Consider the following 16271-nt stretch of genomic DNA (forward strand, 5'->3'; position numbering starts at 1 on the left):
CATTCCTGCAGTCAACATGCTAATTGCACGCTCCCTCAAAACTTGAGACATCTGTGGTATTGTGTTGTGTGACAACAGCACATTTTAGAGTGGGCTTTTATTGTCCCCAGCACAAGGTACACCTGTGTAATGACCATACTGTTTAATCAGCTTCTTGATATGCCACACCTGTCAAGTGGATGGATTATCTTGGCAAAGGAGAAATGCTCACTAACAGGGATGTAAACAACTTGGTGCACAACATTTGTGAGAAATAAGCTTTTTTTGCATATGGATTTTTTTTCCCAGCTCATGAAACATGGGGCCAACATTTTACATATGTTTCTATCTTCGTTCAGTATATTTGAATTATCTAATGTTAGAATTAAACAATCAAGGCCTTTAAACACTTATGGTGCCTGACATAGTTACTGAACACCCTCACATTTACTGTACATTCATTTAAAATGGTTTTCATGGCTACGCTTGAACCAAACAATCAATGCACTACCATCAATGTGACATACATCAGGGGTTTTTCCTGTGCTGTTCCCAACTGTGAAAGTGCTGATGTATGATTAATGTGAGTGGGAGCTGCATGTGATTCAAACATGGATGTCACATGGCTGTTACTGTACATGGTTGTCACATCGATGTCATGCTCACGTGTTGGACAGGCCTCCTGACCAAAACATTTGGGAAACACTGATGTAGCATACAGTTATGATCTTGCATGGTAGTAATCCAACTCCAAGACAACACTATTCATCATCTTCCATGGTAAAGTGAGCACAGCAACATTAGTCATCTGGTGTAACCGGTTGGTGGCCCCAGGGGACTCATTTACAACCGTTGTGTAAATTTAACACTAAATATCTGCGTGTGCCTTTCAGATTTATAAACTTGGCGTATCCCATACGCATAAATCAGACCTGTCATAAAACTTTGCGCTCGTGAACGAGCATTATAACTCCGCCAGAAAAACTCCCATCATTTACCTTTTATGGTGACAATAAAGCCCTTACTTGTTGAATACTTTGGAAGTGTTGGAATTAGGCCAAGACAGTATCTAAAGGAAATTGCAATACATGGCACACTTGATAAAATGTTGGCAGAATGATATCTTTTGCAGTGACATTTGCTGTATCTGACCGTTTCTGAAAGACAAAAACAATTGCAAATTGTTGTGGACCTGTAAACAGATTGTTTAAATGTAATAATGTTTTGAATTAACTTTTTCCATTACCTAAATATGCTGCACTGCCAGCAAATTCTGAAACGCTGTCTACTCTGAAAAAAATTAAATCTACAGTAGGCCTATTTACAGTGGTAGCATCCCAAACCCAAGCCATGGGACCTCCCTGGGTACACATTTTGGTTTCTGCCCAACCACTACAGAGCTGATTCAAATAATCAAACATTTGATGAGTTGGTTATTTGAATCAGCTGTGTAGTGCTAGGGCAAAACCAACAATCTGCACCCAGGCGGGATGGAGGGGGAGCAGGACCAAGTTTGGGAAACCCTGGCCTACACACTTCGACGCTAAATATCAATTCTCTACTCATCTGTTAAATTATACTGCATGTTATGAACCGCGATCCCTGTCAGGTGTATGAAATTTAATTTAGCCTATCTAATAGACCCAATTAGATGAGAGACACACATGGTTATTTGTTGCATGGCTACCTTGAGAATATGAACTCATGGCCAGAAAAGGTTATTCTGTAATGATGCAGTATTACGTTTTTAAATTAAATAATGTTTACTGGAGAAATTTGAAATAACACTATTCAAATGTATTAGCCTACAAACATCAATGGAAAAGGTGAACCACCTGTTCACCCATTAAACTGCGCTTTAGATCGAAAACAGCAAATTACTTGAAATGGCTTATCTATTTAATACTGTGAAGTGGGTCCAATTAAATGAGATATGGAACGAATAGATTAAAAAAATAAAAAACTCAATACTCCATAATGACGAAGCAAAAAAATAGGTTTTGGAAGTTTTTGCAAAATACATGAAAAAAAAACCTGAAATATCACATTTACATAGGTATTCTGGCCATTTACTCAGTACTTTGTTAAATCACCTTTGGCAGCGATTACAGCCTTGAGTCTAGAGTATGACACTTCAAGCTTGGCACACCTGTATTTGGGGAGTTTCTCCCATTCTTCTCTGCAGATCATCTCAAGCTCTGTAAGGTTGGAGGTGGAGTACTGCTGCACAGCTATTTCAGGTTGATCCAGAGATGTTCGACCAGGTTCAAGTCTGGGCTCTGGCTGACCACTCAAAGACATTAAAAGACTTGTCCTGAAGCCACTCCTGCATTGTCTTGGCTGTGTTTTTAGGTTATTTGTCCTGTTGGAAGGTGAACCTTCTCCCCAGTCTGTGGTCCTGAGCGCTATGGAGCAGGTTTTCATCAAGTATCTCTCTGTACTTTGCTCCGTTCAGCTTTCCCTTGATCCCGACTAGTCTCCTAGTCCCTGCCACTGAAAAACAGACGTGACGCTTTGCGTTTAGGCCAAAGAGTTTAATCTTGGCTTCATCAGACCAGATAATCTTGTTTTTCATGGTCTGAGAGTCCTTTAGTTGCCTTTTGGCAAACTCCTGTCATGTGCCTTTTACTGAGGAGTGGCTTCCATCTGGCCACTCTACCATAAAGGCCTGATTGGTAGAGTGCTGCAGAGATGGCTGTCCTTCTGGAAAGTTCTCCCATCTCCACAGAGGAACTCTGGAGCTCGGTCAAAGTGACCATTGGGTTCTTGGTCACATCTGTGAAAAAGGCCTTTCTCCCCCGATTGTTCAGTTTGGCTGGGTGGCCAGCTCAAGGAAGAGTCTTGGTGGTTCCAAACAACTTCAATTTAAGAATGATGGAGGCCACTGTGTTCTTGGGGACCTTCAATGCTGCAGAAATGTTTTGGTACCCTTCCCCAGATCTGTGCCGACACAATCATGTCTCGAAGCTCTACGGACAATTCCTTCGACCTCATGGCTAGGTTATTGCTCTGACATGCACTTTCAACTGTAGGACCTTATAAACTCAGCATAAAGATAAATGTCCCTTTTTCAGAACCCTGTCTTTCAAAGATAATTTGTAAAAATCCAAATAACGTCACAGATCTTCATTGTAAAAGGGTTTAAACACCGTTTCCCATGCTTGTTCAATAAACAATGAATGAACATGCACTTGTGGAATGGTCGTTAAGACACTAACAGCTTACAGACGGAAGGGTATTAAGGTCACAGTTATGAAAACTTAGGACACTAAAGAGGCCTTTCCACAGAATCTGAAAAACACCAAAAGAAAGATGCCCATGGTTCCTGCTCATCTGTGTGAACGTGCCTTAGGCATGCTGCAAGGAGGCATGAGGACTGCAGATGTGGCCAGGGCAATAACTTGCAATGTCCGTACTGTGAGACGCCTAAGTCAACGCAAAAGGGAGACAGGACGGACAGCTGATCATCCTCACAGTGGCAGACCACGTGTAACAACACCTGCACAGGATCGGTACATCTGAACATTACACCTGCGGGATAGGTACAGGATGGCAACAACTGCCCGAGTTACACCAGGAACGCCCAATCCCTCCATCAGTGCTCAGACTGTCCACGAGACGCTGGCCTGAGGGCTTGAAGGCCTGTTGTAGTAAGGCAGGTCCTCACCAGACATCACCGGCAACAACGTTGCCTATGGGCACAAACCCACCATCGCTGGACCAGACAGGACTGGCAAAAAGTGCTCTTCACTGATGTGTCACGGTTTTGTCTCACCAGCGGTGATGGTTGGATTTGCGTTTATCGTTGAATTAATGAGCGGTACACCAAGGCCTGTACTCTGGAGCGGGATCGATTTGGAGGTGGAGGGTCCGTCATGGTCTGGGGCTGTGTCACAGCATCATCGGACTGATCTTGTTGTCATTGCAGGCAATCTCAACGCTGTGCGTTACAGGGAAGAAATTCTCCTACCTCATGTGGTACCCTTCTTGCAGGCTCATCCTGACAATGCCACCAGCCATACTACTAGTTCTGTGCGTGATTTCCTGCAAGACAGGAATGTCAGTGTTCTGCCATGGCCAGCGAAGAGCCCGGATCTCAATCCCATTGAGCACGTCTGGGACCTGTTGGATCGGAGGGTGAGGGCTAGGGCCATTCCCGCCAGAAATGTCAGGGAACTTGCAGGTGCCTTGGTGGAAGAGTGGGGTAACATCTCACAGCAAGAACTGGCAAATCTGGTGCAGTCCATGAGGAGATGTACTGCAGTACTTAATGCAGTTGGTTGCCACACCAGATACGGACTTACTTTTGATTTTGTCCCCCTCCCCCATTTGTTCAGGGACACATTATTAATTTTCTGTTAGTCACGTGTCTGTGGAACTTGTTCAGTTTATGTCTCAGTTGTTGAATCTTGTTATGTTCATACAAATAGTTACACGTTAAGTTTGCTGAAAATAAACACAGTTGGCAGTGACAGGACGTTTCTTTTATTACTGAATTTATATGTGCCTTTCCAAATCTGGTCCAATCAATTGAATTTACAACAGGTGGACTCCAATCAAGTTGGAGAAACATCACAAGGATGACCAATGGAAACAGGATGCACCTGAGCTCAATTTCGAGTGTCATAGCAAAGGGTCTGAATACTTAAGGGAAAAAATGCAAAAAAAATCTAAAAACATGTTTTTGTTTTGTCATTATGGTGTATTGTGTGTAGGTTGATTTAATACATTTTATAACATAACAAATGTGGAAAAAGGGAAGGGGTCTGAATATTTTCCGAATGCACTGTATATACCACATTTGCACAAGGCTACATTTGTCTTCATGCCATGCAATAATTCAACCACGAGAAACTGTGCGTATGCATGGTCTAAAGTTTGCGGGACGATGAGCACATTCCCAAGTCAAGTTCAGTTTCTAGAAATGCAAATTGTTGCATGAAAACTTGCACATGCATATTTTGGGGGCCCAGGACTACTGTTCAATGTCTTAACCATTATACAAAGAGGAAATCCTTGTGGTACATTATATAATTTGGGTTTACAAGTTTCAGGCAGGCACACCACATCACAAGTGTGTGATTCCAAATAACCTCTACACTGGCACAGTTTTTGGTCCCCTACCTGGTTCTCGTGGCAGGGTCCTTGGCAGTACTCTGTGATGGTCTCCAGGGTCTGCCGGACCAAGTCCACGTTGCCCTCGTTTATGTAGAGGCCCAGCAGGCCCAGGCCTCCAGTGGTGCTGCCACACATGATGTCCAGGAACTGCAGCGTCTCACACACCAGGTTGTAGTTGGTCTTGTTGTTCTGGTTCCGCAGGAAGTTCTGGATTCAGGGACGAACCAGGAGGGGGAAAAAAGGTGGTTCATATTAATAGGATACTTGCATGACATCCTATCGGAGTGTGAGCACATCTGATCTGTGTTTAAAGCAGGGTGTGTCAACATTTCAGAATAAAAGCGTGAGACAAACACTGAGTGTACAAAACATTAAGAACACCTTCCTAATATTGAGTTGCCCTCAGAAAAGCCTCAATTCATTGGGGCATGGACTCTACATGGTGTGGAAAGCGTTCTACAGGGATGCTGGCCCATGTTGACTCTAATGCTTCCCGCTGTTGTCAAGATGGCTGGATGTCTGGGTGATGGATCATTCTTGATACACACGGGAAACTGTTGAGTGTGGAAAAACCCAGCAGCGTTGCAGTTCTTGACACACTCAAACCAGTTTTCCTGGCACCTACTACCATACCCTGTTCAAAGGCACATACATCTTTGGTCTTGCACATTCACCCTCAAATTGCACACATACACAAACCATGTCTCAATTGTCACGAGGCTTAACAATCCTTCTTTAATAACCCGTCTCCTCATCTTCATCTACACTGATTAAAATGGATTAAACAAGTGACATCAATAAGGGATCATTGCTTTCACCTGGATTCACCTGGTCAATCTATGTCATGGCAAGAGCAGGTGTTCCAAATGTTTTGTATACTCAGTGTATATTGACAATAATACTCTGTTACACCGGATACAAAACCCAGATGGTTACATAAACGCTGGATTCCTAAATAGAGGTGGTGCTATGATAGGCTGCTGTTAGATCTCTGTGGAGATTCTGACTCATCATGGAGATGAGAAGAAAAATGATAATGCTCAGCTCAGAATCTAATCTGTTTCCTCAAATGCAGTGGGCCTAACTGCTAATCCCTGTTGAGATTATTCACTTATGATTCACTCATCAGGTGAACATGGTAAACACCAGTAAATTCAGCTTGTGGTCAGAGGAACTATGATCTCTCCATACAGTGCCTATGCTGGTGACAAATCCTCAATAAGGTTTATTCAATTCAATACCTGCAGGTCCCTGTTGTGGTTCTCACAGAGCAGCTGCAGGTAGCGCAGGATAGGCTTCATGATGGTGATGGCCCGGCTCATCTGGGCCTCCTCCTCCCTCTCCTCGGCCCCTCCCCCGGGCCCCTCACCGGCCTGGCCCTCCAGGACCTCCAGGTCCGTGTCCCGCTCCTTCCGGAAGGAGACAAAGGCCTTGGAGGTGGCCGAGGACGCCTCGTTCAACTGGCCACGCATGTTGTCTATCATGTGCAGGGAAGAGTCTTTTGCTAGAGGAGACGGGGTGGGTCACTGAAGGGTTGCAAAATTCTGGAAACATTCCTAAACATTCACAGGTTTTCCAGAAATGTTGAGGATTTCTGCTGACCAGGGTTAAAGGTTGATTTCCTTTCAAGTCAGACAATTTTGCAGTGGAATTCAAATTCATGATTTGAAAATGTTGCATAACTTTTTTGATTATGTCATCACTTAAATTGCAATACACTTCCTGACCTGATATGGCTATATTGAAATGAAATTGACCCCAACCCTGGAGTTCACTGTGAGCCAATCGAACGTCATGAGTGTTTTTCAATGCTTCCCTCTCAGTCAAACTCATATGAAATCTTATCATGAAACAAACCCTTTTTTGTAATTATTCTCAAATTACCGTGACCCCTCTGACAACGGGTTAACTGTGTAGTTGGGTTTTCTGGTCAAAACAACAAATCTGGGTAGAATGGCCCTTTGATAGACTAGTGATGTGACCTCTCACATGGCCCCTGACTTGTGACCACAGGCATGGGAGCGAAACAGGAACAACAGATACACAATCACTCCAAACTACTGGGTCAGTGATACTACAGGGGAGATCACACATATTACATTTACTGTAGTCACACTGCTGATTAAATGGGTTAATGACCCTGCCAAAAGGATAAACTGAGCACTGGGAGTCTGATAATGTCAGCAAAGAGAGAAATGGAGGCGACCTTTGACCTTATGAGTCCCTTACTATTACTATGTAGGTATGGCTGGAGTTGTAAACCTTTGAAGAACAATGCATATACTACATTACTACACTACATTAATATACAGTATTACTTACTGTATATTACAGTATTAAATAATATTACATACGACTCAAATTTACACTCAAGGCCTATTACCTGTATGTGTGCATTGAGAGTCCTTTTCGGATCTCAGTGGCCTAAGCCCCATCATCTCCATGGAGGCTTCTAGGGTCATGTTCAGGGCATTACCATATGACTCAGCAGCTTTGAAACTTAGCTCCCTCTCCACCACTCATTCTCCCACCTTCCTCCCTGGTCCCTTGCTATTTAATTCACTCTCAACCTTCCACACCTCTCTGATCCTTCAGTCTGTGGAGCACTGGACAGTGGACATTTTACAATATCTGCTGCTTCACAGACAACATGGTTGGACTTGTTCTCCCATGAAACACGGGGAAGGCCAGTAAGGAGGGGAAAGACTGCAGTTGAGGAACTAAATGGAGAACAAGTAATAGAGAATAGGTATTGGAATCTAACAAATGTTACTGACCCCAAGTGGGGAAAAATAACAACAGCAGATACAGACAAAACATTCCAGCCACTGAGGTATACATCAGAACATAGACATACGTAAAGGTGCTTGATGGAACAAAGTATGTGGTATGGAGGAGAGGACCACCATTGGAATCAACTTGTATGGCCAGAGTGTTGTCACAATACCAGAAGTTTTTAATTCGATATAGACACCAGGTTTGGTATCCCAATACTAGATGCCATCACGATACTCGATACAAAAATGATACCAAAACAAAAAAATAAAGTCGTATTAGCCAATGTCACCGAATGGTGTTTGATCCAGACAATCTTTTGAGATCAATATCATTACAGCCACATATACATTAATGAATCAACTATATAATCAATTTGACTTTGTTTTTACCAAACTACATAACGCTAATTTATTTGAATGGTAAATCTCTATTGATAATCTGGGTAAATCAAGATGTAGCCCAGCCCAGGCCTATTCACAATACAAGTGAATGCATGCCTTGAGTTATTTAGCTGGTTTTGGCAGATTTCATTTTATTGTAGCGGTCAAAAATATGTGCATAGAAGAAGCAATCTCTTCTTTTAAATAAGTGCGCGATGTCTCTTTAAGACCTAAACACATTTGACAGAAGGTACCGAAAGTAAAAATTCAACTACCATACCATTTTTTGTGTTCTAGTATCAAAAAGTATAGATGTTTTGGTATGCCGTGCAACACTAGGCCGGAACAGAGCAATTTGAAATTACACTCATGGGGACACTCAATATGGCCGCCCTCCCACCCATCATGTAACAACGACTTGAAAGAGAATGTCAGTTCTAGTCATTCTATTTCTATTGAGACAAAAATAAAAAATAACATACGCGTTTTCCTGAGACGGATGCCACTGTGACTGACGTCGACGTCCTCGTCTCTCTTCCTGCTGGTGCCGACCTCGAACATGTTGACGGACACAGTGGCCCGGATCTCCTGCTGGGCCAGACGCATGCGGTCGTAGAACACCTTGAAGAAGTGCTCCGACTTCTTTTGCTTGTGCAGCTGGTGGTAGAACGAGTTCTGAAAGGGGGGAGAAGTGTAATCGACCCATCAGATAGAGCAGTGGTTCCCAAACCGTGGGGCTTTCAACTTACTCTTGAAAGTTGTACTAGTAGAATGCACAAAGTGCAATTTCAGAAATTAAGTAGTGCATCATCAGTTTTCTTCTTGTCATGTCAGTCCTTGCATACCTTAGAGAGCTTGTCAGAAATGTTCAGATCAACTAGCCCATGTCAACTAATGTTTTTTTAACCCATAGATTTTGTTTCTCTGTATCTGCGCATACATGCGTGCGGGCACCTGCGTATCTGTGTGAGCCCACCTCCTCCCCACCCACCTGTATCTGAGTGTTTCCCCCCTGGAGCAGGGCGTTGCCTAGCAGGATGCTCTCCTCGAACATGCGGTCGTTCTTGGTGCTGACGATAAGGTCTATGACCAGCTCTGAGGCTCCCTCACTGTCCAGCAGACACTGGATATCTACCATGCTGCTGCTCAACTTGTCAGAGTCCTGCACCAAAGAGCCACCTGCAAACGGACAGATATTAGACTGATTGGATTGGGGAAAATGGCAGGACATGATTTGGAACAGACCTTTGTTCAAATACTATTTGTTATTTTATTGTTCTTGCCTTTTTCTTAAAATGCCAATTTAAAATGTGTACATTATACTGCAAAAAACGTTGAGTAAAGTCAAGTCGATTGAGCTTGTCTGGCTTAATAGACCAATGGAATAGTAGCAAAAGTGCCAACCCCCGACACCAGGCAGTCTCAACACTGAGGTGTAAAAAGACTGGAGACTGCTTCCAATATGGACAGCCATTGTTTTCAACGTAATCGATCACATTTGCCGTTTGGTGGTCGCTGCCATGTGCTTACAGAGCCGATAACGTCTACATACTAGCACTTAACGCACACTGGAGCGAGAGCAGCGACATCATCATCCAGAAGCATGGCAGACATTGGATGAACATTGGATGAGCAGGTCTGATTTGGAACCAAGGGTTTGTATGTGTATGTCTTATATCCTCATAACTATCAAGAATAAGAAACAGTGGTTTTAGCCAATACATCATGTTATCTACTCGCTCCCTCTGAGTAACAGGGAATATTGTTAAAGGGATACTTCGGGATTTTGGCAATGATGCCCTTTATCTAATAAGGAAGTTTGAGGTAGTTTCTTGAGCCAATGCTAACTACTGTTAGCAAATAACTAGCCTGCTAACAGATACCCATAGATTACCAGTCATTGTGCTAACATTAGTTAGCAATTGTGCGAGCTCTAGTTAGCAACTTCCTTCAAACTGCACACAGAGACATAAAAATGGTATCCACGAGTTCATCGGACTATGGGGTAGTAGATAAAAAGGCTTCATTGCCAAAATCCCGAAGTATCCCTTTGAGGTTTTCGGGGTTATGTTCAGTACCTCCAGCTGAGCTGTTCCCGCTCCCAAACTCTGATTTGGAGTGAAGCCTTTGATTTCCAAAGTAGCGAGTGAGGAGAATCTTCCTTAACACGTTTCCCTACGGGAGGAGAGAAATGAAAAGATTAAACCCAGACCCGACTCTGAACGTGTCTGTTGTACGCCAGACAGAAACACACACACACACACTTTCTCTCGCACTATCTGTGTGTAACAGAGAAAAACAAAATTCCCCAAACGGCGGGGTTCACTCAGGTAACATTGTTTATGCTTCCCATCAACACTCTGAGACCCAGAAGAAAAACACATTTTCCATGCATTCTGTTTCAATCACGACAAAGGTTGCATCTCAAAATGACACCGGTTTACCAGGGCCCATAAGGAACTCCGGGACACAGTCATACATATTCAGTCTTATCAGTTTTATTAATTGAAACTTTTGCAAAAGATATAGAATTATAATACCATATTAAGTGTGTCCATGAGGGTACAGTCCAATTGTCGTGATCCGAGGGGCCTTGGCCATTCTCGTAATTCTATTTCTATGGCTTTTACATCCAGTGAGATGAGATGTCACCTGTAGTTGGCCTTTTCACATTACACAACTCTGTGGTACATCCAACACATATCCAGTACACTGTGGCTATATGGTGCCAATACTCAGTTGATGGGGTCATATAATAAAGACAACGTCACGAGGGAGATCGTTACATTAGCAACATGGATTGATGGAATCGTCAAAGTTACATTTTGAGAAGAAGCGACTCCTTCCACAGAGACCGAGAGAGCAAGAGACAGAGAGAGACCGCCTGACCGAGACACCGACCGAGAGACAGCGAGAGAGACCGACCGTCAGCGAGAGAGACCGACCGAGAGAGAGAGAGACCGAGAGAAAGAGACCGACAGAGAGAGACCGACAGAGAGAGAGAGACCGAGAGAAAGAGACCGAGAGAAAGAGACCGACAGAGAGAGACCGACAGAGAGACCGACAGAGAGAGAGACCGACAGAGAGAGAGAGAGAGACCGACAGAGAGAGAGAGAGAGACCGACAGAGAGAGACCGACAGAGAGAGAGAGACCGACCGAGCGAGAGAGACTGACCGACCGAGACTGACCGACCGAGAGAAAGAGAGAGACCGACCGAGAGAGACAGACCGACCGAGAGAGACAGACCGACCGAGAGAGACAGACCGACCCGAGAGAGACAGACCGACCCGAGAGAGACAGACCGACCCGAGAGACAGACCGACCGAGAGAGACAGACCGACCGAGAGAGACAGACCGACCGAGACACCGACCGAGAGAAAAAGAGACCGATCAAGAGAGAAAGAGACCGACCGAGAGAGACCGACAGAGAGCGAGAGAGACCGACCGAGAGAGACCGACCGAGAGAGACCGACCGAGAGAGACAGACCGAGAGAGACAGACCGACCGAGAGAGACAGACCGACCGAGAGAGACAGACCGACCGAGAGAGACAGACCGACCGAGAGAGACAGACCGACCGACCGAGAGAGACAGACCGACCGACCGAGAGAGACAGACCGACCGACCGAGAGAGACAGACCGACCGACCGAGAGAGACAGACCGACCGAGAGAGACAGACCGAGAGAGAGACCGACCGAGAGAGAGACCGACCGAGAGAGAGACCGACCGAGAGAGAGACTGACGAGAGAGAGACCGACGAGAGAGAGAGCGACCGAGAGAGACCGACAGAGACCGACCGAGAGAGACCGAACGACCCACCCGAGAGACAGAGACCTAGAGAGAAAGGCCGACAGAGAGGAAGAGGGGGAAGAAGGAAACTGGAGCAGAGCTGAATACGGTATACTAGCTACTGATCCTGTGTTTCCTGTGGGAGAATGTGTTACATAATGCCTAGTGGTTGCTGGCTTGGAAATGGCAAGGGAAGGCAAACACTAGCGACCTTCGCCCTCCCTAGAGAGAGCCACTGATATAACCACCCCCTCTCTCTCTTATTGCGCAATACAGCATGTGTGTGACTGAGGTATAAACCAGTCCTGCAGGTAGAAAACTTGTAAGCTCCAGAGGCTCCCTTTTCTTACCACCAATATGGATTGTGTAAGAGCACAGCAAATAAGGCATTAATGGAGAGAGGGATTGATGGAGGGAGCGAGCGAGCGATGAACGGACACATGGCAACCACCACAGAGGGCCGCGTCATGACAAACGACAGATCCTTTCTTGCATGTGATATCAGACGGGAAAACAGACATAGCGCACACCAAACACACAAAAGGATCCACTGGAGGAGTTCCAAATCAAATTTGAGCTGAAGCCCTTTAAATAAGCACACTGAGGAGAGGCACGGAGAGAAAAGGAGCCGCATTCTGGTGGAGGGAGCACGTGCAGCTGATGTTCCCCGTCTCAGTAAACACTAACTCATCTGCAGTCAGCAGAGACAGCAGTCTGCCTGCACCGTCTGGCGAAGAGCTGAGCCCTCACACACACAGGCTTGTGCACTAGTGCAGGCATGCACACACACGCACCCACCCATGAGCACACAGGCTCTCACTCACACACACACACACACACACACACACACACACACACACACACACACACACACACACACACACACACACACACACACACACACACACACACACACACACACACACACACACACACACACACACACACACACACTTCATGGACTGCAGGTGATGATTCAGTGAGCCAACTCGTGAGCCAACTCGGCTCATTCCCACTTAATCAGACATATATACTCCAAGCTATCCTTTACAGTAACTCAACAGCAATGAGTTAATTTTTTATTGATCGATTCCCCTTCTAAAAAAGGAGATGTCCGTCTCTTGCCACTCTTCTCACATCCTAAAAGAGTGGGATAGTGCAGCCAGGCTCCCCATGTCTCTTCCCCTAGCTGCCTCCCCCTTGGATGATGTGGTCAGCTGGCCATCTCTGCAGAGGGAGGAGGAGAGACCCTGCGAAAGAGTTGTGCCAGCCTGACTTATTGGTCTGCTGCTGCATGTAGTCATAAAAAAATCCAGTCAGGTGATGTGAGGACAGAGGGAGCGAGGTAGGGCAAGGGTTCGAAAGAGGGAGGGCGAGCGAGTGAGAGCGGGATCAGGAGCGAGAGAGATCGGGAGAGAGAGAAAGGGAGCGAGGGCGGATCGGGAGCGAGAGAGGGGGGAGCGAGAGAAAGGGAGCGAGTGAGGATCGGGAGCGAGCGAGAGCGAGAGATCGGGAGCGAGAGAGGGATCGGGATCGAGAGAGGCATCGGGATCGAGATCGATCGAGAGAGATAGGGATTGAGAGAGATCGGGAGTGAGAGAAAGGAAGCGAGGGCGGATCGGGAGCGAGCGAGAGAGAGAGCGAGAGAGGGAGCAAGAGAGAGGGAGGGATCGGGATCGAGCGAGAGGGAGGCATCGGGATCGAGATCGAGCGAGAGGGAGGGAGCGAGAGGGAGGGAGGGAGGGAGCGAGAGGGAGGGAGGGAGCGAGAGGGAGGGAGCGAGGGAGCGAGAGGGAGGGAGCGAGAGGGAGGGATCGAGAGGGAGGGAGCAAGCCGAGAGGGAGCAAGCGAGAGAGAGGGAGAGAGAGGGTGCGCGAGAGAGAGAGGGAGGGTGCGCGAGAGAGAGAGGGAGGGTGAGCGAGAGAGAGAGGGAGGGTGCGCGAGAGAGAGAGGGAGAGCGCGAGGGAGACAGAGAGAGCGCGAGGGAGACAGAGAGAGCGCGAGGGAGACAGAGAGAGCGCGAGGGAGACAGAGAGAGCGCGAGGGAGACAGAGAGAGCGCGAGGGAGACAGAGAGAGCGCGAGGGAGACAGAGAGAGCGCGAGGGAGACAGAGAGAGCGCGAGGGAGACAGAGAGAGCGCGAGGGAGACAGAGAGAGCGCGAGGGAGACAGAGAGAGCGCGAGGGAGACAGAGAGAGCGCGAGGGAGACAGAGAGAGCGCGAGGGAGACAGAGAGAGCGCGAGGGAGACAGAGAGAGAGCGAGGGAGACAGAGAGAGCGAGGGAGACAGAGAGAGCGAGGGAGACAGAGAGAGCGAGGGAGAGAGACAGCGAGGGAGAGAGACAGCGAGGGAGACAGAGAGAGCGAGGGAGACAGAGAGAGCGAGGGAGACAGAGAGAGCGAGGGACAGCGAGAGACAGCGAGGGAGAGAGACAGCGAGGGAGAGAGACAGCGAGGGAGAGAGACAGCGAGGGAGAGAGACAGCGAGGGAGAGAGACAGCGAGGGAGAGAGACAGCGAGGGAGAGAGACAGCGAGGGAGAGAGACAGCGAGGGAGAGAGACAGCGAGAGAGAGCGAGGGAGGCAGAGAGAGAGAGGAAAGGAGAGAGGGAGAGGGAGCCCTTTTGTGAGGAAACACATTCTGATTTGGTGGGCCTGGCTCTCCAGGGGGTGGGACTGTGCCCTCCCAGGCCCACTTATGGCTACACCCCTGCCCAGTCACTTGAACTCCAAAGATTAGGGCCTAATTCATTCATTTCAATTAATTGATTTCCTTATATGAACTGTAACTCAGTAAAAAAAAAATGAAATCGTTGCATGTTGCGTTTATATTTTTGTTCACTATAGATAAGCACTCCTACTATGAGATACTTTATGAATATGGAGCCAACTAATATAAAATCCATTTAGTTGATTACATCCTAATGAATACGATTTCATGGGGGAATCTGATAGTGGAGTGGGAACAACAGTCTAGCATTACACTAGAATACAATGTTCCCACCTGTGCTCCCATGGCTGCGCAGAAGTAGAGACTGGAAACAGGGTGGATCTAATAAACTATGGTTGGAGGGAAGTCTGTGTAACTAGCCCTATGGTGTACTGTATCATAGCACTATTCAACAGGTTACTAAAGCATAGGCTATCAACACAATATAACCATGAAAAACACTGAAACGAAAAGCAGATCAGAGGACGTTGATGTCAGAGAACGTTCGACAGAGCATTATCTCCCATGCTTGATTTCTTAAGTCTTAGATCAGAGGAAGTTTAAAAAACGAAAATCCAATTCAACTTACTGTAGACCTATACGTACATGCATATGAAATTGGTAAGATGAATGTGATCTATCACTGATCTATCACATTAACCAGCAGCATACCACCCTGCATCCCACTGCTGGCTTGCTTCTGAAGCTAAGTAGGGTGGCTTCTGGTTGGTCCCTGGATGGGAGACCAGATGCTGCTTGAAGTGGTGTTGGAGGGCCAGTGGGAGGCACCCTTTCCTCTGGTCTTAAAAAATATCCCAGGGTAGTGATTGGGGACATTGCCCTGCTTAGGGTTCTGTCTTTCAGATGGGACGTTAAACAGGTGTCCTGTGGTCACTAAAGATCCCATGGAACTTGTAAGAGTAGGGGTGTTAACCCCTGGTGTACTGGCTAAATTCCCAATCTGGCCCTCATAGCATCATGACCACCTAACCATCCCCAACTTACAACTGGTTCATTCCTCTCCCCTGTAACTATTCCCCAGGTTGTTGCTGAGAATGTGTTCTCAGTCAACTTTTCTGGTAAAATAAGGGTTAAAAAAACATTTCATATATCTGTTATTTTCTGGGCAGTGAAGGAGTTAACAGCCACTCTCTCAGCCCAAACCCAGACAGACACAAGAGAGAGCATCACCTAGTCATGAGACGCTTCTTTTCAAAGGAAGGAAAAATGATTACATGGGAGAAGAATTGATGCACCTAAAATCTCTTCATGTCATCTAAGCATGAACACTACAGCAATGCTATAGCAGCTGTTACCTCTTTTCTTTCCGTCTCGTGTACCCTACCTGCACCTCGTTCAATAGCTGCAGTCCTACAGCGCTCCTCCACTCCCTACACATGGCAGACGACTCGCCCCCGCTCTCACCCCCACCGTTTTCTGGTAAACAACCCCACCACACACACACACACACTTTTCCTTGCTTTTCCTCAAACCCCATTGCCATGCTCCTCTAGCAC

At 46.4% G+C, this 16271-nt stretch overlaps 1 protein-coding gene across 2 annotated transcripts in view; it reads right to left on the bottom strand.

Annotated features, from left to right (window-relative positions):
- The window catches only part of LOC139406899 (inositol 1,4,5-trisphosphate-gated calcium channel ITPR2-like), a 156386-nt gene that overhangs the window by 55426 nt on the left and 84689 nt on the right, over nt 1–16271 (bottom strand). For both annotated transcript variants that reach the window (XM_071150040.1, XM_071150049.1), the window contains exons 38-42: nt 10334–10430; nt 9247–9434; nt 8738–8930; nt 6339–6601; nt 5104–5304 (exon numbers count right to left, since the gene is read on the bottom strand). In XM_071150040.1, the coding sequence (XP_071006141.1) occupies nt 5104–5304; nt 6339–6601; nt 8738–8930; nt 9247–9434; nt 10334–10430 (942 nt within the window). The remainder of the gene's footprint in view (nt 1–5103; nt 5305–6338; nt 6602–8737; nt 8931–9246; nt 9435–10333; nt 10431–16271) is intronic.

This window comes from Oncorhynchus clarkii, chromosome 1 (genome assembly GCF_045791955.1).
Source record: "Oncorhynchus clarkii lewisi isolate Uvic-CL-2024 chromosome 1, UVic_Ocla_1.0, whole genome shotgun sequence".
Classification (NCBI taxonomy): Eukaryota; Metazoa; Chordata; class Actinopteri; order Salmoniformes; family Salmonidae; genus Oncorhynchus; species Oncorhynchus clarkii.